This window comes from Athene noctua, chromosome 17 (genome assembly GCF_965140245.1).
Source record: "Athene noctua chromosome 17, bAthNoc1.hap1.1, whole genome shotgun sequence".
Classification (NCBI taxonomy): domain Eukaryota; kingdom Metazoa; phylum Chordata; class Aves; order Strigiformes; family Strigidae; genus Athene; species Athene noctua.
The window spans coordinates 4,445,744-4,468,704 of NC_134053.1; the positions used below are offsets into that span (position 1 = coordinate 4,445,744).

General features: G+C 49.0%; 1 protein-coding gene across 1 annotated transcript in view; it reads right to left on the reverse strand.

Annotated features, from left to right (window-relative positions):
• NCOR2 (nuclear receptor corepressor 2) overlaps positions 1-22,961 on the reverse strand; it is a 255,287-nt gene that overhangs the window by 143,606 nt on the left and 88,720 nt on the right. Inside the window, exons 3-4 of the mRNA XM_074921112.1 lie at positions 20,072-20,199; positions 9,682-9,862 (exon numbers count right to left, since the gene is read on the reverse strand). Of these exons, the coding sequence (XP_074777213.1) occupies positions 9,682-9,862; positions 20,072-20,199 (309 nt within the window). The remainder of the gene's footprint in view (positions 1-9,681; positions 9,863-20,071; positions 20,200-22,961) is intronic.

A 22,961-nucleotide genomic window follows, 5' to 3' on the forward strand; every position in this document is an offset into this window, starting at 1 on the left:
CTGCTTGGCACGGTCAAAGGACAGTGCTTGGCTCTTCCCCTGCATCCCACAAGGAAAGGTACCGGGTGCAGGATCAAAGGGTCTGCCAGTCCTTGGCTGGGAGGAAGGCGAGCAGAAGCTGGGCTGAACACTGGCACATGCAGAAAATGCTCGGTCAGAGCACTAAGATGACCAAAGAGTAACTACATCTAGGTTAGGACGTCAAGGAGGTGGGTCAGGTCATTTCATCCCATGCTGCTTCTCCCCCACTAATTTCTGCTTTCGATTCACCAAGCTGGGGGTAGGACAGAACACATCACTCCCGCCCCGAGCCAGCTCTGCTGCTGAATAAAAGCTCATTTCCAAGGGCAGAGGGAGCAGGCTCCACCACGCTTTCGTTCCTTATCCTCCTGGATGAATGTGCCAAGAATTAGAATTACATTTTTCAAGAGCAGCGGAACAAGCCAAGGGCCTGTCAGCTTGTCCTAAAACAACCCCTCTCTGCTCGCTGAGCACACAGCCAGCGTTCCTAATGCACACCAGTGTCCATTGCCCCTCAGACCCCCCATGCAGCATGAAGCTGCAGAGCATTTTGTGATGGAGCAAGCCAGAAAACCCTCTGAATGTTCTCTGCCTAAAACACAGCCAAAGAGTTTTTATGTTTAAAGCAGGTTTGGGTCCAAAAAGAAAGGAGGTTTTCAGCAGGCGATTATAACTAGGCCCTCTGGCACTCAACAGCTCCTCTCTTGTTATGGATGCTAAGGGTGCTGTTAAGAGATGAGGCTCCATGAAGCACGGACGTGAAGTCACGGAGCTTTAGCAAGGGCTGTTGCCATGTTCAATATGTTATTACAGCTCCATCACCACAGGCACCAGGAGCAGCAACTCGTCTCTGCCAAATCCATCTCTGAAATCACTCCCCCACTCCATCCCCTGCAGCAGCAACAGCAGGCAAACGCCATTGACTGCTGTTGCATCTCCTCCATGGCTTTCCACCCAGCACTGGGAAGGAAGGCTTGAGCCTGAAATACCCTCCTCCTCAAAACACAGCACGCAAAATTAATCTGATCGGTGTCACAACTCACTTGGCTTTCGTCGCGTGAGTCAGAACTGTGGATGGGCTGCATTTCACAACTTCCATGGAAAAGTACAGCACCAAAAATGTGCTTGGTGCCGTACATTCACAGAGAAGACACCCGAGCTGCTCCTATCAAACCTCTCACCCTCCCCAGGAAGACCCTTGGCAAGGAGGGAGGCCAAGTTCATCTGCAAAAGATGCACATGCTTGGGAATTGGTAACAACCTCCTGCTGCTTTGTCACCTGCATTATCCAGATCACATGGAAGTGGGAAGTCACATACCCCATCCCTGAGCACACCTGGATCCAGCAGGAGCTAGAGCAACGCTCCATGCCCTGCAGCACCCACATCCCCTCCCAGAAAATGAGGGGAAGAGAAGAACCCCAGGTCAGGCTGAGACTGGAGGAGGAGAATAAAACAGACAGGACATTGCTCTTGATACCAGGTCTGAATTCTTCCCTGGAAATTTATTTCAGGTGGGGGTTTCTTTTTTTTACCACAAACTTGCAGAAGCAGATTGACCGCAGGCAAACAGCAGCAGTGGCCGGCACAGTCGCCTCACGCTGCGCCGTCCCCCTGCTTTGGAGCAATGCACAGGAGACGGGTGCCAGTTCCTGCCACACCAACCCCATTTCCTAAAGTCCCACCTGAGGACTGACAATGTGAAGTAGCAAACCAGCTTTGCTCTCCTGTATTTCCAGGACATAACAGGGCACATAAGAATTCTTGCTATTAATGAAAAAATAGATACAGATAACACATACAAACACGTTAAAGATGGAGAAGAAAAGCCTCCATGAATCCATGCAGCACACCCTGCTCTCAACACTGGCCTGTTGCAAACAGAAAAAGCTGGCAATATTTTTTCCAATTACAGGGCTAAGGCACACAAAGCCAAGAGACTTACTTTCCCTCAAGCAGATCAGGTGAGATGTCGCACTGCACGAGTCTTGTAATATTGACTGAATGGAACAGAAAAGTCCAATTATGTAAATAATGAAGCAGGCTCCCGAGAAGCAGCCAGCCTTATCACGCTGCCCTTCGCCGATGCTACGGCTTGGAAGACAATTTAAAAGGTTGTTTTGGATGTCGATCACCACAAATGAGCTGAAGACGTATGAAACAACAACCTGTGCTTGAGGCACCATCAGTTCACCATCGGTTTTCCAGCCATGCTGAGCGTCAGCCCTGCTCTTGGTGGCTCGGGGGCCGCTGCGGGCTGGAGCAGCTGGGGCAGGGGAGAGCTGGGCTGTAGGCAGCTCGGGGAAGGTCAAGCTCAGTTTTCACTTCCTGCCTCTAGAATGTTTCCGCAGCCCACAAGGGCTTTCCCTGCCGTGCCCGAGACCCTCAGATCATGGTTCAGGCCTTTGGCCACATGAAAAACGGAATGAAAATCACTCGTCTTTTCAGCCATGGTGCTCTTTCCCCTTATCACCTCCCCACCCCAGGGCTGGCTGGAGGAGCCGAACACCTCCCAGGGACAATGCGACACCTAACAGCGCCTGGTTTTTAAATGAAACCAGCATGGCTCTGTGCATGGGACGACGCATCCCATTCCAGACACCACGCTCCTGCAGCTGTTTGCTCCCCTTGGCTCCCCAGCCCGAGCTGGTGCACAGCCCGGGCTGCTGACAAGCCCTCGCAGCCACCCTGGCACGGCCGCTGCACAGTGGGCGATGCAACGAACTCCTGGGCATGGCACAAGGGCCAGACTGCTTGCACAAGGCAGACACATGCTCCCGAAGGTGTGTGCTCCTGCACAGGTGAGCAGGGGTTGACACACTTATCCTCCTGCGATGTGGAAATGATCTTTGGAGCTGGGAGGAAAGCAGGGGAAGGGAGAAATCCAGCCAGAAGTGTTTGCACTGTGACAACGTGAACAATGCAAATATTTCAGCTTTGAAATATGCTTGGAATGACAGAGAATGCCAACATCTCCCTCATCTTCCCAGAAATAGCTTTGAATCATTGCTGCCCAAACACAAAGTCTCCCCCCGCTCCCTTCCCCACCCCACCGAATCATTTTTGCAATCAGATTTTTATCAGGCACAAGTCGACAGTGTGAGCAACCGCACGGCAGATGGGCGGATGTCGAACACATCACAGGAGGATCCTCCTACAGCTGCTGAACTTGACAACCCCACGACACTCATTCTGGATGGGCACCCAGCTGCACCACCAGCCTCGCCACCACCGGGAAAGCCCAGCCTGCCTCCTGACCAAGGAGGCTGCAAGGAGAGTTAATAAGAAATGCTGTTCACCGCAGGAGAAGGACAAAAGCAGGAAAAACGTAGGTATGTTTGTACCCACTAAAATTGTTTCATTTCGTTGCTCAGACCCAAGGTTAGATAGAGCCACTTCCATAGAAGTTTGCTCATCCAAGAAGAAGTTGGGAAGCCACGCAGCATGTGCAGGCTTTGCATCCAGCACCCCTTGGGACAACAATTAACTCCTCTTCTCGTGGTACGTCTGTTTGAGGCGTTTCACCTTTCACAGGGTTGGCCGAGGAACCGGCTCCCCCTCCTGAGGCAGAGGTACACGGCCAAGGAGGTCAGCCCCACGCTGTTGCTGGGTCGCCACTTGCAGATGTTCATCAACAGCCCCAGTAACGAGCCCAGAGCTCCTCTTCCCCAAGTGAAAAACAACCTCCAGCAGGGAAGGGAGAGCCCAGCGCAATCCATGCTGTGGCCTCAGAGGCTCCAGGAGGACACGTGCCCAGGGACAGCCGACGCTCAGAGCGTTGTTTCATTCTCCAGCCCCTCTGTGCTATTGTTCCTCAGCACTAAATCACGGGGAGGCGCTGGAATTCAGGGCTGGTTTCTACAAGAGGGAGCCCGGGGTGCAGGAACTGAGATGCCGCCTCGCTTTTGCTTGCTAATTCCCTCGGCGGCTGCCATGCTCAGCGCCTTTCTGAGTGCTCCACTCCTACACATCCCGTCAGAGCGCCGCGGCTCTCCCAGTTCAAAGCACTGCTGCGTTTCCACCCCCTCCACCCCCTTCTCCCAGCACTGGATTACTCAATTAGAGATTATGCTTTTGCCAGTTACCTCCAAGCCAACTGGGGCCTCTGCCAAGGTCAACACAAGTTCCAGCCAGTTTCATTAATAACTGAGAGACCAACCCACTGGAAACTCTGAGAGGTTAATCCCAGCAACAGATCAATGTTCCCATAACAAAGCCACAGAGCAGAAATGCCACTGGTGATTTACCAGCTGGCCAGGCCAGATACCCGTGCGGGGAGCTGCAGCGCTGCCTCTCCGAGCACCCCTCCCCATGCCAGGGCAAACCCGGCTGCGGGAGTCCCCAGCCTCCCGCTCCTCTCCCCCCGCATATTTGGCAAGGGATGGAGCAGCTACCAGGGGACAGCACTGCCAAGGCACCGGCCAGCGCGGCAAGGAGGAAGCAGGGCTCCCAAAAGGCCTTTCGGTTGCCCTCGGTGCTCTGCCAGCCTGCGGCCAGGGCAGGAGTTAGCGGGCTAGCCAAGAGCCTTTCCATCCCACAGCCGGTTTTCCAGGAGTTTATTGTGAATTGGGCTCTGGAACGGGCAGCCAGTGTGAAATTTGGCATGTACACTGCTGGCTTCAATGCATCATTAAAAAGGCATTTTAAATGTGTTAATTCCTCCTTTTTCAATTAATTGCTTTTAAAGCTACATTAACATGCATCAAAGCAAAATACCTTTTGCCCTAATTTCTGCTTTGCCATACATTTCCTGGCTTTGGGGCTGCCTTTTCCAACACTTCCCCCTTCCCTTTTCTTATTCCAGGTTTTAGCCTGTAGCACAACAACAAGACTCATGCACAAAGGGAAAAAACTAAACCCCTTCAACAATGTAAAGCAGAGTCCAAGTCCTAACAACACATGGCTACTTAATAGCCTTTTTCCATCAAGAGTTGTTAATTATTTCACAAAAGAGGGAAGTGGCATTGTCCCTTGTACAGATGGGAAAATCTGAGATACAGAAAGGGGAAGAGACTTACCCAGTGACCAGCAGCCTGCCAGGGCAGATGGCAGCAAAGTTCAGGTTTCCTAAGCCTCCACCCAGCCCCGTACCCGTGGGACTACATGGCTCCCTGTAAGCGTATTCCTTGTGGAGCAACAGGCCACGTGTTAAGTACAGCCAGCCCTTGCAAGGGGACTAAACACAGATGACCACTGACTCACATCCTATAGGAAGGAGCAGCAAACCACGTACGCGGTGGAAAAGCAGTCTCAGAAATGGGAAGAAGAACAAGTGGAAGCATAACGGGAATAAGAGGAGATGGAAGGGGAGAGGCAGGACTTATCTCCAGCTCTGGAGAGGGGAGAGCAGGCGCTGCTGGACCAGACATGCCACGCTCACCGTCCCTACGGGGCAGGATCACACGCAGCACCAGCTGCGCACGTATGCACAGAGACAGGGGATCGTGCAGATGCATTACTGGCCTGCTCTGGAGCCGTCTGTTTTACTCCTATCTGATGTTACGTGATGGAGGTCCGTGACTTTCTCTACTGGAAAGAAAGCAGAAGCCACCGAGGGTCCTGGGAACCAGCTCCTGCATTTCTGCCAAGAGCACACCCGGCAAATCTGCATCACGGCAACTCTTCCAGCAAATCTCACATCCAGGCTTGCAGTGATTGAAGAAACAGTCCTGCTTTAGTTTTGCCTGGTTATTCTCAGCCAGCTCAAGGGAGCACCTTCTTGGAGGCAGTGTCAGCCCACGCTGGCACAGACGGCATGGGGAGATTTCACTTCTCTGCCAGCAGACTAAGCTCACTGGAGCCCTCCTGGCCATGGCCAGCAGCAGGAGCCCAGGACTACGGCACTGCAGCAACTCTGACAGCTGTCCCTCTCACAACAACCAAAAAAAAAAAAAAAGCTGAGGGAAAGCAGTCATGAAAACAACCTTCTGCTCCTTGACTTGAAAAGAAACACCAATGTTTGAGGATATGAGCAATGTGAGGTTCGTAAGGAAAGGTACTATCTTCTACTAGACCAACTGAGATTTAGTTGTAAAGCTGCTGCTTTTGAAAGGCACACTGCCCCAAAGTATGTCTGCTGTCTCCAGTTATAATGTGCTCATCTAATAGAAGACATTACCTTCCCTTTACAAACTAAGCCTCACTTGGAGTGAGGCTGCAGTGATCCTGAATGGGATAAAGGAGCCCAGCTCACCCCACCTTTGCAAGAGGTGGATGAAGAATAAGACATAAGAGAGCCACTTCTCTTCAGGATAAAGCTCTGGAACCTGTTACCAGTACTTGCCACATCAATTACTTAAACTGGGTTCAGAGCACAGATTATGGCCCAAAACAAAGGCCTTGGAAATGTGCAGGGATGGTGTTAACTTCTCTCCCCTGGGTTGAAGGTTGGTAAATCCGACATAACTGGTAGTTATCAGGGACATGCTAAACTCACACCCCACCACAGACCTGATTCTGCATCTCAGCTCCACTGCTGCTCTGAAACTGGAGACCAACAGTTACCCAACCGCCTGAGAGCAACATCCATTGCTGCTGCGTTACAGCTGCGCCCTTGCGACAGTCAGGCTGGCATCCAGAGCGTATAAACAAACCACTATCCTTATTCTTGAGGGGTCTGTGAAGCTCTTTACTGTGCAAAAAATTAGCTCAATCTGCAAAATCACCATGAAAAGCGGCCCCAGAGCTGCTACTTGGATGAGTAAATTGAGCTCCTCCCCACGCAGTGACTACAACAATGTGGAAGGGGTAAGCGAACAACTCCTAGGATACTCTGTCTAAACAACCACCAGTGTATTTAATAATACTGGGCTCACGTGGTGCATCTCACCCAGCTTGCAAAGCTGCCCTAGATAAAATATCGAATTACTTTGTCAGGCACTGAGTCAGCAGCACAGATGGAAGAGGCAATTTCTCTCTCCAGCTCTGGTCACTGGGACACACATCCTGCCTCCACACGCGTGCCACCGCTCCGGGACACACGTCCTGCCTCCACACGCGTGCCACCGCTCCGGGACACACGTCCTGCCTCCACACGCGTGCCACCGCTCCGGGACACACGTCCTGCCTCCACACGCGTGCCACCGCTCCGGGACACACGTCCTGTGCCACCTCTCCAGGACACTTGCAGCTTGCAGATGAGCAGAGATGCCTGGCTCTGCACCCACCTTGCAGAGCGCCTGCAGGAAGGGAGGAAAGCTTGCAGAATAACCCCTGAAAACAGAGGGCATGCCAAGCAAGCAGGAAAAACATAGTGCTGATGGAAGTGAAGTAGGGGCCAGTCTCTACAGGGATGGAGCAGAGTTGGAATGAGCGACCAGGACAAGCTGCATCGTAACGTCTTGTTTTAGGAGGTGACATCAGCCAGCAGAGGAGCTGAGGGCAGTCAGGGACCTCAGCACGGAGCCTCTCAGGAAGGTCTTTATCAGCTGTTCTAGATGGCGATTTACACCACCAGAGCCCAGTGCTGAATTCAACTGTTGCTGGCTTAGCATGAACACAAGAAGTAGTTTTACATGTGTACACAGCCCAGATATGCAAGTGTCCAGAGTTTGTGACCAAAGACCAGTCTCAGCTCTTTGTGTTTCCTCTGGACCAGCCCACCAGAACAGCTCCTCTAACAGGCAGAGGCTCAGGGCAACACACAGCTCAGCTACAGGAGCTTTACCACAACCTAAATGTACACAAGCAACTTATAGACTCCTCTGAAGATGACTGCTCAAGAACAGAGCCAAAAGACTGCTACTAATCCAATTTCCCAAGCTTCAAAGGCAGATATACCTTCAGAATGGTGGTCCCTACACCCCAGACTTGCCTTCTGCTCCCAACCACTTGCACAAATCTGAGATCGTCCCAGTCTTGAAGTAAGCTCCATCAAACCCACTCTGGAAACAGCCCCCATTAGATTTGAGCAACCAATCCCAGCTCCATTTAGGCTCTAAGAAGTCAGGGACACCACATGTTTTTTCTCGCAGACTCTGAAATTACAAATGGCTCCACTAAAAGCATAATCTTGTCTTCCTGAATTGTATCTCACAGCTTTCTCACTCACTCTCTCTCTCGTACATTAACAAATGTTTTAAGCCCCATAAAATGCATGTAATTCTTGGAAATGTGTCACAGATCAAGAAGCAAATGCAGCCCCTGAACTCACCAACTAATGCCTCAAGAACGGCTTTGCCTATTAGAAACAAATAGCTGAGACAATACGTGGTTTTCCAGTGAGAGGCAGAACAGAACTGCTGATGGAAATAATGTGCAGACAGAAAAGCTGTCCTGGTTTCACGTCTTTGGAGAGGGATATTTTTTGTTTCATAGCCAACAGTTTATTTCCCCCATCAGCCACCCAACCCAGCACCCCCCAAGTGTACTCTGTGGTTCAGAGCCACCACAACACATGCCAGTGGCAGAGAGAGCAGACTCCTGGATGGTCACAGCATCACCTCCTTAAGATACATCTCAGAGGGAGCAACAAAGACAGGACACAGAAAGGCCACAGCACCTCGAAGGCATCTTTTCCAAGGCAACACACTCTCATGAGCTAAATGAGAGCAAGCTGGTGCGCCTGGTGCATTTCTCGTTGTCTCCAAGTTCAACCACAGCTCTTAAAGAAGAGCTGCTGCACCACTCCCAGTATCAGCTCACCATTCCTAACCGGCAGTCCCTGCAGCCCTCTCCGCCAGGAGATCCAGCCAGGCCTCCCTTGGCATCTGAACTACTCCAGAGTTAAACGTTCTTCTCACTTGAGACAGGTCACAGGGATCTCACGTAAGGCCCACCGCTACTGTACAGCTAACAGATGTCTGAATATCCCAAGGAAGAGCTTTCTTCCCCGTGTGTCATTTCAATCAGTTCCCACAGTGATACAGCAAAGCATCCCCATCACCCTGGGGAAGGATGCGACTTTCTTTTCATTTCACCAAGGGCTCAGACATCTCTGAAGCCCAGCCTACAGCTGCATTAACCCTCGGCTCACAGCGCCAGAGCTCGCGCTGGCAGCACAACCAGCTGCCCCCAGCATGTTTATCCAGCAAGACTTTCCTGCCAACCAGGAATATATCCAAGCTTGAGGTAAAATCAAATACAATTTACCCCAACAGAGCATGAAAGTAAATCCAAACAGGCGCTCAAGCAAGGGATTTCTCTTCGCAACATTTATTACATGTGCAGAGGGGACAATTGCAAGTAAACAATTTGCTTTGTTAAATGAGACTAAGACAAGGGAGGTTTTCCTGGGAAAGGTTATATTAAAGAACCAGCAGTGACCAATTCAAACCTTTCAAACACTGATATTAAATAAAGAGATGTGATAAATGAGAAAGGTCAAGTAAAAATCAAATCAGGGCACAGCATCCAGAAAAGCCCATCCCTAATTCAGCCTACAGGAGCTTCCAAATTGTTCTGCTGCATCTAATAGCCCAGTGAATGCAAGACCGTGACTATAATAGCTATGGGGCAAGCTGATACACTTCTGTTTCCCCAAAGTGGTCACCCCTTCTCAGTGAATATCATCCAACACCACCAAGCATTGCTTGATCCATCAGGAACCACCACTGACACCGATTTCAGTAGCGGCTCAGAGCCTCCGAGGTTACAGAAGCCAAGGGGATCCCAAAACACAGACCCCACACCCAGCTAGCGTGCTGGGCCACTGAACCCTTACCTTTGAGAGATCCTCTGTCCCTCCCTGCTGGCTCTGGTTCAGGAGAGGCGAGTGCCGCATCAGGGGATCCTGCAGCAGATCCAGACGTGGCCTCTTGGTTTCAATGAACTCCAAGTCCGACGGCTTGGTCAGGTCAGAGAGATAGGAATGCGCCTCTGTTCTCAGGTGCAACTCCTGAGATCTGGGGACAAAGAGAGAAAAACCTTTAGAAAACAAACCATCTCTGCTCTCCTCCGCTGCAAGCCACTTGAGGAGGACAGAGGGCTCGACTTCTGCCCGTTCCCAGAAGGGAGGATGAAGGGAGGCCAGCTGGCCCTGGACTCCAACATCTCAGGTCTTTGCAGACCCAGGATGCCCCGCTCCGTATCTTGGTCGCTGGGCATGGTGCATCTCCTGGGGTGCTTGCTGAATGCTGGCAGAACCAGGCATCACCCGGGGCATCAGGACGTGGGGGGCAGCATCACTGCCATCCTCCAAACCCAACAGGCCACGCTGCTGTCCCTCTCCTCAGCACTGCCACCGTGTCACCTGGAACGCCCCGCTGCCATCTCCTGTCCCACCACACACAGTGGGTGGCTGTTCCTACACCAGGGCAAAGTGATCACAGCTGCACATTTATGTCATGCCACATGGGTCAGGCTGGCCAGAAAAGACAAAGTCTTTTGGGAAAGTCCTCAAATCTGGCCCATAAATCCCCCTGCGGCCCTTAAGACCAGGCGGAGCTCCCTTCTGCCATGTTTGGCTTATTTAGTCAAAGGTACCTGCACCACTGTTTATATTTAGCATCTTCTATAGGAACACCAAAAATTATATGCTGGGAAAAAAATGCATACTCCTCCGTGGCTAGACAGTAGGGATTTATTTTTCCAGGATGGGGGAGGAAAGAAACCAGCCACATGTAGCTGCACGTCTCCAACACAGACCTGGCAAGCTGTAAAGGCACATTATCCAGTGATAGCAACTGCACCGACGAGTCACTTCAGGCTCAAATATCTTTCACGTGTTAAATATGATGCTGTTGGTAATACCTGGAAATTGGGTTTGGTTTTGCTTTTTTTAAACACATGTAAAACTTTTTTTGTAGCTCTATTTTTCCTAGCAGGATTCTCTTGTGGGAATTGTAAAGGGATCCTACAAAAATACATTAAACCTTTTACTATGCCCAAGGATCAGCTTTGCTGCAGCAGCTCCAAGGGTGTGTTTTTAACACTTCAGGCAAAAGTGTCTCTTAAAAAAATAAAAATAAAATGAAACACAGGAGATTCAAAGCTTGGAAAAAAACCATGGCTTTTTCTTTCCTTTTCTCCTTAAACAAGATTGTTCAAGTTCTCCTGAGCTGCGTGGTAAAGTATCCTCCCCAGTTACCAAACACCGACAAACTAAACAGCCTTTGAAGCTACTCAGAAGGGAAGGAATGAGTTTTGTCAAGAGCAAGCATAAAAGACAAGGGGGTCTTGTGCATCACTTGGCCACCACCCACAAACTGCAACAGCTGATGTTAATTTTTACCTAGCTAATTAAATATCTCAGAGAGGATGACAAAAAGCGAAGCACCCAGAGCCCTCTGAAGCCAGCGGCAGTCTTTCCAGCGGCTCTAACAGCTCTGGACTGTAGCCAGAGAGAAGATGAACCCCGATGAAAGCCACCTTCTCTGGGGGCACCACCTCCAGCAAAGCCTTCTGCCCTCCCCTGCAGCAGTGTGGCGAACTCAATCCCACGCCAAGGAAGCAAGAATAAGTTGGGGGTGTGGGGGTTTTTTGGTTGTTTTTTGTTTTTGTTTTTTTTTTAATTTAAACATCAACAGCAGGCACAAAGCATGTGCACGTCAAACTCTGCTGCTGTGGGTTTGGCACAGGTGGCCGGCGCTGGGATTTGGGCTGCAGCTTTGCTGCTGACACACAGAAACAGAATCTGGCTCGTCCTCTTCCTCCTCCCCAGCAAAAAGGGGACGGGAGAGCAGGGAGGCTCTGGCACTGCCTTCGCCACTCCAACCTCCAGCCTACGAGAGCGTGAATGCACAGCTCACACAGCAAACTTTTCAGAGCAGAACAGCTCTCAAATTTGGCAATGAAGCACAGCTCGCTTCACCTGCAAACACTTTCACACTGAATGATCCTCAACTTTTCTCAGCAAGCCCAGAAATATCTCCTGGCACCTCTCAAGTTTCCTGCTGGCTTGTCCCAACCCCTCGTGCAAACGCTGCCCGCCTGCAGCTGCACGCCGACATTTCGGGCTCTGCTGTAAAACCCAGGAACAATAAGCAACTGTTAAGCTGGGCAGGTGCTAAAATATTCCAACACCCAAGGCTCTGCTGTACCGAAGCAATTAAAAATCAGATGTATTTATTTTCACTTCTTCCCTTTTTTTTTTTTTTTGAGGCTGTATTACCAAGAAGCTGCTAATTGACACAGGACTGCTCTAAGACCTTTGCAGTTGTCAGGAACCCAACACAACTGCTACGTTCAGAAAAAAACATGTATTTTTAAGATAAGAGCAACACTCAGATTTACAAAGGCAGTTACTTACAGCGAGGCAGGGGCCATGCCAGGGAAAGCAGCTGCAGTGTTATAGGGTGCTATTTTATTTCCATTTCCACATCCATTGGAACTGCTATTAACTTTATCCACTGGAATTTCCAGCCGCTCCCAAGATCACTTTGCCCAACACAACCCGCTCAGCCCGTCCTGGCTGCAAATACAAATGCTCTTGCTTGAAGCCTTCACACCTTCCACTCTTTACATCCACACCTGCAGCGAGCTCTTTACAACAGACTTTTATACAGCGATGACACTGCTGTCAGCGTAAAAACAAAACCCTCCCGTTACACCAAGTTTGGGGTTTTGCTGCATTTTCCAAATAGTTCCCACCTAGCTGGTTTATTCCGGAGATTCCTACTTTACTAAAGGGAAAGAGTGGTTTTAATTGCATGTGAGTTATGCATGATTAAATGAAATAAACCAAATGCCAGTGTTAATTATGAAGTCAGGCAGGTTAGTCTTCACTTGGAGCCCTTCACCACAAACACTAAACTACTTAAAAGAAGCGGAGCAGCATGAGATCTGCTGACGCACCAAAGCTGGGTGCTCAGGGCTGGCCCCGACATCCAGCCATCCACGCACAGCTCTGCTTTGGGCAGGTCCAAGTTCAGAAGACCAAGACAACCCAAGATTAGACCTTTGGTTTATTACTAATCTGACAAACTCAACACCAGCTGCAGAGGCACATTACTCATTCACCAGGACCATTTCCTCAGCAGACTCACAGGGGTGTTAGGAAGGTATGAGCAGGTAAAATCCCACAGCAAGTGTGGGGCACCTGCAGCTCGTTCCAACTCATGTGGATCACAGGGACCTAGGAAAACATCTCCTGCTACATTATACCTACACCAGAACCAGCTGAGCATGAGATTGTCTGAAAAAAAAAAAAAAAAAAAAAAAAGGGTTGACTGCTAGCTAGGTGTAGAGAAAGCTGAGAGCATCTTTCTCCTGGGAGAGAGGACGAAATGAGACATCCTGAGCTGCCCTTGAGGCAGCCCTGATGAGATCTAAACAGATTCTACCTTTATCTTCTTTACTTTGCTGAAGCCAAATCACAGGGAAATAGAATAGGCAAGTACAAACTTTTCAGGAGGTCAAAGAGGACTCTCCCATCCCACTAACCCACCTCAGCAGCACACTGCTTGGCTCTTCAGAGCAGCACAACACTCCCCTGCTCTTCAAACCTTCCCATTTCTGCATCACTGAGCAGCAGAAGGTGGCAGCAGAAGGAACAACTGCTATTCTGCAACATCCAGCGAACCCAGTTTGATTTCACAAAGAAGTGTCTCCTGCAACAAGGGTTCAAAACACCAGCAGGGACTCTGAGCTGGTTCCCACCAACTTCCCAGCAAGGGCACATTTTAAGTTTCACTCCCATCCACAAATATTGTTCCCTACATCATGCAGCCAAACAACATAACCAGGCTGGAAAACTGGCTCTCACTGTCTCTTAAAACCAGAACCAAGACAAACGATCGCCTTGCTGCAGCTGTTTATTTCCTCTGGCTGAGATGGTCATGAGTCTCTTTAACCAAGTAATAAGCTATAAGACAAGAGGTAATGGCCTCAAATTGCGCCAGGAAAGGTTTAGACTGGATACTAGGAAGTATTTCTTTACAGAACAGGTTGTTAGGTGTTGGAATGGGCTGCCCAGGGAGGTGGTGGAGCCCCCATCCCTGGAGGTATTTAAAAGTAGAGTTGACATAGCGCTGAGGGATCTGGTGTAGTTGGGAACTGTCAGTGTTAGGTTAATGGTTGGACTGGATGATCTTCAAGGTCTTTTCCAACGAAGATTATTCTGTGATTCTGTGGTTTGGTGGGAAATCATCGCCAAAGATAAGTTTCCAGCCTCCACAGGTACAGACAGACAATAAAATGCTTTTGAGAGGGAGTAATATAGAAAACCACTAGTGTTGAAGTGAATTATTTATAATCAACGCTAAGATTTGTCAGAGGTTTCAGCAACCTCTTTACAGCTAATGGTAGCCAGAGTACAAGACTGGGCAAAATAAGACCTGTTAAAAAGAGAAACTGGAGGGTTTGTAGGAGCAACCTTCCTGCCAGGCAGCTAAAAAAACATGTACAGGGCCAGCTGATATGTTCCCTCTGTCATATAGGTGGAGTGGGAGAAAAACCATCACAACTTAACAAGGCCATGGAAAGAGCAGCCTGTCTGCGTGAGGAAGGTGGAGCTCCCACAACCTCAACAACATCTGCCAGCAGCAGGATTGAGTCTTCAGAAGCCAAAGGTGTGGGACAGCCTGGAGCCGGATGCTTAGCTCACCACATGGGCCAGCTCAAGGGCTCCCAGGTCCTTGCGAGGTCTGACTGAGCGCCTGTGACCAGGCGGTCCCAAGTGCATCCTCATGATGCTCCAGCTGGGCATTCCCACACAAAAGCAGGTAGTTGTGTCTCAGCCACCCCATGCAACCCCCCCAGCCAACTTCTTCCAAGCCAATTGCAATTTAGATGAGAGCAGACGCTTTATTTAAAAATTGCATATTGAAGATCCCCATACACAGAGCCTGAATTATTCATGGACAGGACCAGCAGAAGCTTTACCACTATGCCACACAATGGCACTGCCTCGCTCAAGAGGAGGAGAAGGAATATTTGGGTCTCTCCACAAACCCCTCCACATGCTTTCTCTAGGCATCCAAAACCTGGAGCCCCACAGGAAAGCCTTCTTGGCAGTCCTGGGTGGTTGGAGCACTCCCTGAACTAATTTAGGCTTTGGGGACGTAGCATGTTTCACCAGGCCTGCTGCATACATTGCAAGATCACCTTTCCTTCTCCAAAATAAATCTGGTTCAAGATTATGCATGAGAAAGTTGCTTCATGAACTTTTTACCTCTCCATCCCTGCCAAGGAAATGCCCAGGTTTCCCTTCACAAACTCTCTGCCAGGACACACTGGCCCATTTCACAAAGCCAAGTGTCTCCACATCTCCTCTGTGGAGCCTCAGTCGCCCTCCATGCCCACCCATGGACATGCTCACAGCCCACACCAGAGCAGAGGGTATTTGAGAGACAAGGCAGCTTGTCACCATGTGTCTACACACCAGCATCTGCCCCTTCCAGCTGTTATTTTCCCACGTTCATTTATGGGGAAGAAAAAAAACCAGCTCCCAGAGCATTATTTCAAGTGTGAAAAGACACAGAGATGTATGGTTGCAGGGATTTCAGCCGCACCACTGCTCACTCCTGAGAAAAGGGTCACCTTTAAAAATGGAAACTTAATTAAAGACCATAAATAAAATCAGATCGGTTGCACTGTTAACTCGAGAGCAGTTGGTGCCATTTGGCCCAGCACAGATGAAGACCGAGAGCTGCACGTGATTTCCAGCGGCCACGCACACCGCCCTGGCTTCCCACTGCTCCCCAGGCTCCTCAGCCAGCAGGATTAATCACATTCAATAAGCACAGTAATTAGACCTGCTCTCATACTATATTGCATATGGCTATCTCAAATGGCTGCAGAAACACAGCAGCTGCTTAACGTATCCTAAATGTCATACTTCAGATCAACACCAGGAAAACTCTTTCCAGCTCTTCATGACTGGTAAGCAGAACAGCTCCGAAAAGGAGCACAGTCTCCTGAAGTGGGAAAATAACCTATGAAAATAGTGACTCATCTTATTCTGGGTAAAGGTGGAATATACTGTGTTAACATGCATACCACTTACTTACAGTCAAATTTTCTGCCAGAGAAGCCATTATCCATCCCAGCATTCCTGAGTTAATACAGAACCTTGCTCTAAAATCCTAAACACATATGAAAAGTCAGTTCCTTGATTTTTCAGACCCCTCACGCCCTGGCACCTGCCATTTAACACTCAACCCAGTTTTTCTCACTTCTTTTGTGGACCAAAATATATATAGAAGAGAAAAAAACCCTCTAATCCTTGTCACCTTGCCAGGACATTCCTCTGCAAGTATTCATGGTACGACTTGTACCAACAGCAGATCCTGAAATACTTCTCTTCGCTCCTGCAGTCCAGTTGGCACAGCCAACCGCACAAGCTAAGGGGAAGTCTGCGGATCCTTCCAAGAAAAAGCCTGCTAACAAAAAAACCATCAAGGAAAGCAGCACATCCCTGAAAAGACAGACAGAGCCAACTTTCCCTATAGCAACCGATTCAGAGTGGTTCGAGTTCTCCTTCCTTCTTTCAAGCCAGAATCGCTGCACAGGGAGTTCAAGTCTCTACCCATCCACCAAGGGGTGATGACGACTCTCAAGGCTGATGTAACTTGAGGAAGGGCAGTCTGGAACCCCCCAGCATCTCCTGCAGAATTGGACTGCCCAGGGTGGGATGCAAGAGAAGCAGGAGGCACAACACCCCTGAGGGAGGAGAGCCCATGATGGTGTGATGCTTTGTCCCCATCTTGCCTGACCCACCAGGCTCAGCTGTGGGGACGTCCAGCTGCCTGAACCTGACATTCAACAAGCTTCTTGCTCAGGAAGCCCCAAAATGTGGGACAATCTCAGCACCCCATTCCTTCCAGCAAGTTACCACTCAACAACTTTTTGCCACCAACACCTGATTCATAATTAAAACACTGTGCCCACGGTTAAATGTTTCACTGCTTGTTCCCTTTCCACTGGACCACAACTAACCACCACCCTGGTGCCTACAGCAAAACTGCAGCCAGGAGAGACAGAAAAGCTGCAAAGCTGTAGGAAGACCATCTAAGCAAGCCCAAATGATTTCTGCAGGATTTAAAGCATCCATGGGGTCAAGCCTCAAATACCATACGCAGACAGCCTACAGAGGCTTTAGAGATCTGCCCAAGGTGAAAGCAAAGCCTAACTGAGGGAAAAACCCTCAAAACCAGCACATAATAAAGTGAATCCTTGCAATTTCCAGGAGAGGAGGGCGAACAGCAGCCATCCAGTGTGCTGGTGGGCTCTGAGGAACCCGGACCAAGTGGCCCAAGGGCTGAACCACACTCTCTGGCTTCAGGCACTGCTCTGGATCAGTGTGAGGCATGGCAGTGGCAGGGAAGGGATGTCCATCTGGGAACACACACTGGGCTCGATCTCCAGCGACATTCCCCTTGCACCAGACTGAGAAACTGATTTCTTTAAGGAGGGGAGTGATCCTAGAAGAGCATCAGCCACCACAACCAACAGCAGACAGGCTGCTTCCTCTGAACCCCCGAAGCAACAGGGGATTGGAAAGGTTCCCCTCCACTGACACTTGCTTCAAGGGGAGGATCGTCTCACCCCACTTGGCACGCAGTGGTGGCGGGTGCATCAGGCAGCAAACCAAGGTGGGGATCTTCCTTTTCCACCGAGCACACCACTGTGCTTCCCTCTGTTTACCCCCTGCGCCCATGTCACAGACATTACTTGTTTGCCTTTGGTCGCTCCCTCCTCCCCAGCCCCTCACACTGAGAGCCAGCTGCCTCTGCTCAAAACCATCAATCCCAGCCCAGGAACAAAGCCAAAGTGCTTACAGATGCGCCCGGCGTGAACCTGCCAAAGGGACTCAGCTGCGGAGATGGCTGCTTTCACCACCCTCCTTTGTCCAGGCTTTGCTCTGCACCAGGCAGTCTCAGAGCTATTTTTTGGGGTGGGCATCAAGGACCAACCCAACTTGCTCCAGAAGCTGCAGGGTCTTGGCCCTTGAGCACCTGAGGAACCCTCAGGTGAGCAACCCAGCACCCAAAGGGCTCCAATTACAACACATCAGGTGATGTTTTAGAGCAGAATCTCAAGATGAAAAAGCAAAGCCCCCACAGGATAGATTTTTAAGTGTAATGCTTAAAGATGCAAGGAAACCATAGTTGGCTTTGCAAAATGGATTTACATGTCTCCAATCCCAATGTCACCCAGTTTGAATGACTTCAAATAATAATTACACTGGGCTGAAAACTTCTGCAGACTCCCCCCCATCCAGCATCCCCAGATGCCCCAAAAATTTTTAATGAGTCTATATATGCCAGAATTCTGGCAAAAGATGCCAGCTGAGCTGAACTTAACTGGCATTTTGTCTTTATTACCCAGTATAATTTTTGCAAAAGTTCAATTTTTTGGATTTTACAGGGAAAAGGGATGAAATGCAAGTTGGGTCTGTTACAAAAACCCCTCTTTTTATAGCATGCCAAAACTTCACAATTCAGGTTGAAAGTGAAGTAACCACGATAAGCATTTGGATATGTTTCTAAACCTGACAACCTAGATTAACATTTATCCACATTTATGTGACTGTCGACACAAAAATAAATTCAGAGAGTTTGAGAAATCTGTAAGCCAAAGTGAGATGCTTGGATGACCACACCAGATTAAGCATGTTGTACAGCAGACACCAAGGCCTGAAGTTGTTGGTTTTGGGGTTTTTTTTAGTTATATGGAAGAACCAAGATACATTTTTTTAAAATAGCACATTCAGACCTTGAAACCTTCATCTTATTGGAGAGCAGAACTGGTTCTCCATTTTGCAAACCCTAAGTAGTGTGAAAAACAAAACCAGGCAGGAGCATGTTGCTAGGTCCTCTTTACCCATCTCCCCCAAATTTAGCTGAATCTGACCCACTTCCAACTTAACTGTGCTACTCTGTGCTAAGAAATGAAAGCTCTGAGAAATTAAAGCAAGCCAAGGCAATGTAACATGCTGCAATAAATCACTAGTCATCAGAAATGACATTACCCTCTGTACACGCAGGTGCCACAGGCATAATCCAGAAGAACACATACACAGAACCACACAGAATCATCTAGGTTGGAAAAGACCTTGAAGATCACCTAGTACGACCATTAACCTAACATTGACAGTTCTCAACATCCAGGAGCACAGACACAAAACTAACTTAGAAGGCTGGTTTTGATCTCCAAATTTTCATGGGTTTGTTTCTGCTGAGCAGCAAGCCAAATCCATCCCACCAAAAAAAGAGTCCTGTCTGCATCTATGCCCTTACGTATCCAGGACCCTGAAGTCTTTCTCCCCTCCCCTAACAATTATGATTTTAGAGAAATAGATTCATCACTGACTCTGCACTGGTTTTATTCTTAGCCCAACTAAGCAGTAAGCATAAAAAAAAAAAAAAAATGCTTTGCATAGATCTACTGTAACATAGCTCTTATTTCACTTCCAGGCCAGTTTTTTCCAAAACCACTAAGCATCAAATGCAGAATAGAAACTGTGAGAGAGCAGTGCTTTGAGATGAAACAGAGAGTGAGAGTGATGGCCTTCAGTACAGATCAGCTCCTGTGGTTAAAGCATCTACAGCATTTCCAGCCACACAGCGCCAGCCCGAGTAGCGCCCAAAACCACTGACAGCCTCCCATGGGAGGCTACGAAAGAACACAGGGACACAGGAAGGGCTGCGAGAGGAGTAGACAGGAAAAAAACAGCTTGGAGAAAGTCGCGAGGGGAATGCAGAAAGAGAAACAAAAACCATGAAAGCGGGGAGGAAGAGCAGCAGAAGAGGAAGCGCAGATGAGCCGTGGAAGTGAGCTCTTTCACTCCTCCCTTCAGCCTCAGGAGCCACAGACCAAACCTGACCACACAGCTTTACCTCCTACATTGAAGAAAGCCCATGCAACCAGTTACAGTGACATGTAGCTTCACAGAAGTGAGGGGTGTAGGGGTTTTTTTTTGTTGTTTGGTGTTTTTAAGATGTCTTTAAACTGCATGACAGCCCAAGGAAAGAAACCAGAAGGCAAAGGTGCCACTTGTATTTAGCACCACAAAGCTAAACCTGCACAGAGACTCAGCACAGTCCGTACCAACACATGAGATAACATTGCCCAGATCTCACACAACCCTCCTCCACACCACAGCACTGCCCCAAACCCTCGCTAACACAGTCGGGCTGCCCATGGCCGGGGGGAAGGCAGGGAACTGGTACCTTTCATTGCCCGGCTGGAACTCGGAGAGCAGGGACGGCCTCCGCCGCTGCGGCTGCATGATAGACCCCGGCGGGAGGTGGGAAGCAAAATCCCTGGAATGATGCTGGTACTCCAACAGCGCGACGTCCTGCAGAAACAAACACAGAAGAGCTCGTTAGGCTGGTGGCAACTTTCAAGCAAGCACTGAACCCTGACAGCTCAGAAGAAACTATATAGATAGTCCTCCTTTGAAGTGCTGGGTGCTGGACTACAAAGCTCAGTGCTTTTTCTTCCACCTAAAAGGGATCCCAGTAACGCCCAGTCCTGCACCACACTGGGATGGTAGCTCAGCCCCTGGTCCAGCCTGCCTCCAGCCTTTCACTGGGGCTGCTTACAGGCCAGCTCCTGGGATGGGATCCCAGCAAGCTCAACCCAGCCCCTGAGCACGCACACAGGGATTTCTGGCATCCAAGCAGTCCTGATGACAGCTTCAAATCCGAGAGGAAGAACAGGTAAGAAGAAAATTACAAGTCACAGGATACTTTCATCTTCAATAATCTACACAGCAGTATGGAGAAAGAAAAAAGAAAAAAAATAAAGAAGAGAAATCACAAACGTTATCTTGAGAGTGTCCCTTTAAACACAGCTCCCCGGGGCTGAGCTCAAGGGGTTTGAAAGGACAGTTTGATACTTATTATGTGTACATCCCTTTTGTTCCTTGACCCTTAGAGAGTACAGTACAGTATGTTCCTGATTTTAATTAAATAAGAAGCCCTCCTGCTCTGTGCCACAGACTGATTCCAGCAACAGTATTTTAGCAGCTACATTCAACTGCTATTTTTTATTTGCAGATAGATACTTGACCAGAAGACTAATCATCTAATTAACTAAGACCTTCAGCAATGGCATAGAAAGCCCTGTCACAGAATATCCCTGGTAACACTGACACATATTTATGTTAGAACAACCAGTCCTACCTGGGAGTCTTATTTTGAACAGTTCTCAACTGAACAAAAAAAGCTCCAACTCCTTCAAAAAGAAAAAAGAAGTTTCAGAGTCTCCACATTAAAAAAAAAAAAAAAAAAACACACACAAAAAAAAATAACATGCAAGCAGTTGGGGGTGTGGGCAGGGGACACTCAGCCCTAACAGCTGTAACAGAAATTATCTGATCAGATGCAGTGAGGACTGACATGCTCCAGCAGTAGGGAAGTTGGAGAGGTGCCCCAGCAAGGTGCGTGGCATGCAATGAAAGGATTTGAGAGCTTAAATATCAACAACCTAGACCTGGAGACCCTCTCTCCCAAGCTGTAAGTGGAGAGAACAGCCCAGTGCTGGATGCCATGCTCTCCTCCAGACAGCTGCAGAGTAGAAGGGAATATCAAAGCCCAACGTCTTTGGCCAGCAGAGAGTAAAACAAGATGTTTGCATCGTAGCTTTCTGGAAAGCTAGGAAGAAAAACAGAAATTTTAAGCACTTTGTCCAGAGAAGCCAAGAAAAGCAGATCCCCTTCCCCACATTCAGGCTCTCTCGCACAAAAGCTGAAAAGACCAAACATGAAACGGAGGAGGAAGGGGAATGGTGGTGTCCAGTGGCCACCACTTCTCCTTGTGCCCAGAAAGGTGCACCAGTTTTTGGAATCAGCATCATTCCTCCCCAACATCAGACAATAGCGTGGTGCTGCTCCTTTTCTGTTATGACTGATCCTGGGAAACACCAGGAACCAAGGGATTCTGCCAGCCCCAAACTCCTGGTCTCCACCTCCAGCCTGGCCCTTTCAGACCTCAACCTCTGGGCCAAAGGGCATCTTCAAGACAGGTTCTTGCAACATAAGGAGAGCATTACTGGGACAGTGCCTACTCATCCTCATGGGGATGTTCCACTTTTGCTGTAAATCCAGGCATTAAGGGAGGATGCTATCCCGTGACGCTGCTTCTCCTTCAGCTCCAGAGTGCATCCACGCAGGATGCCATGGGGGGCTGCAGGACAGAGTATGCCATCAGCCCAACCACAGATGGGACAGACTCAGACATCTGGAGTGAAGGAGTCCATTAGCTCTCACAGCCCCACACAAAGCGGAATTGTTGCCTACAATAAGCTTTCCCATATTCGCACTTGTCCTGGTTTTAAATTTAAAAAAAAAAAAAAAAAAAAAAAAAAGAGATGCAGCTCCTGACATCCACCTACAAAACAAACACATCATGTCTGGGTAGAAGACACACCAACAGGCCCATAACCAGGACCATCACCTTCTGTGGGCGTACAAACAAGAATTACCCGTCTGGGAGGCTTGAAGGCTGTGCCCTTGAGAGGAAAAAAAAAAATAAAATGGCTCTTGCATGTCCCGAGAACCATCTGTTTTTCCTTTTCCCCCTGCCTACACTCAGCTGAGCTTTGCCTTTTCTTCCTCTAACCCCTGTCAAAAAATTGTTGGTGGAGCTCAGAGCCTGCTGGCATGACCTGAAGTGATGGGGAACCTCATGACACCAAGCCCTTAGCTTGGGGCCAGGATGGCAGACGTGCCTCTCCAGCTTCCCCACAAAGGGCAACGCTGGCGAGCACCAGCTCCTGCTTTTCCAGACATCGCCCAACTCCCTCTGACCTGCTTCGCTTTGCTCATATCAGCATTCAGTTTTACCAGAAGAAAACATAACCTAAAAATTAGTGAGGAGGATTAAAAGTGACAAATTTCTTTGGCCTGTGATGAACTGTCAAAAGAACCGCGAGAGACCTGGCAGGACGTAGGTGGATTAATTGCTCAGAAAGTTAATACAGTAAATCACACTGTGAGCTATGACTCTGTTTTTCAAACACAAATGCTGGAAAGGTTTATGAGCTGCCTTCAGAAGAGGCTTCAGTCTTGTTTAGCAGTGTTTTAAAGACATATACTGGGAGGCACCTTGCTGCCAG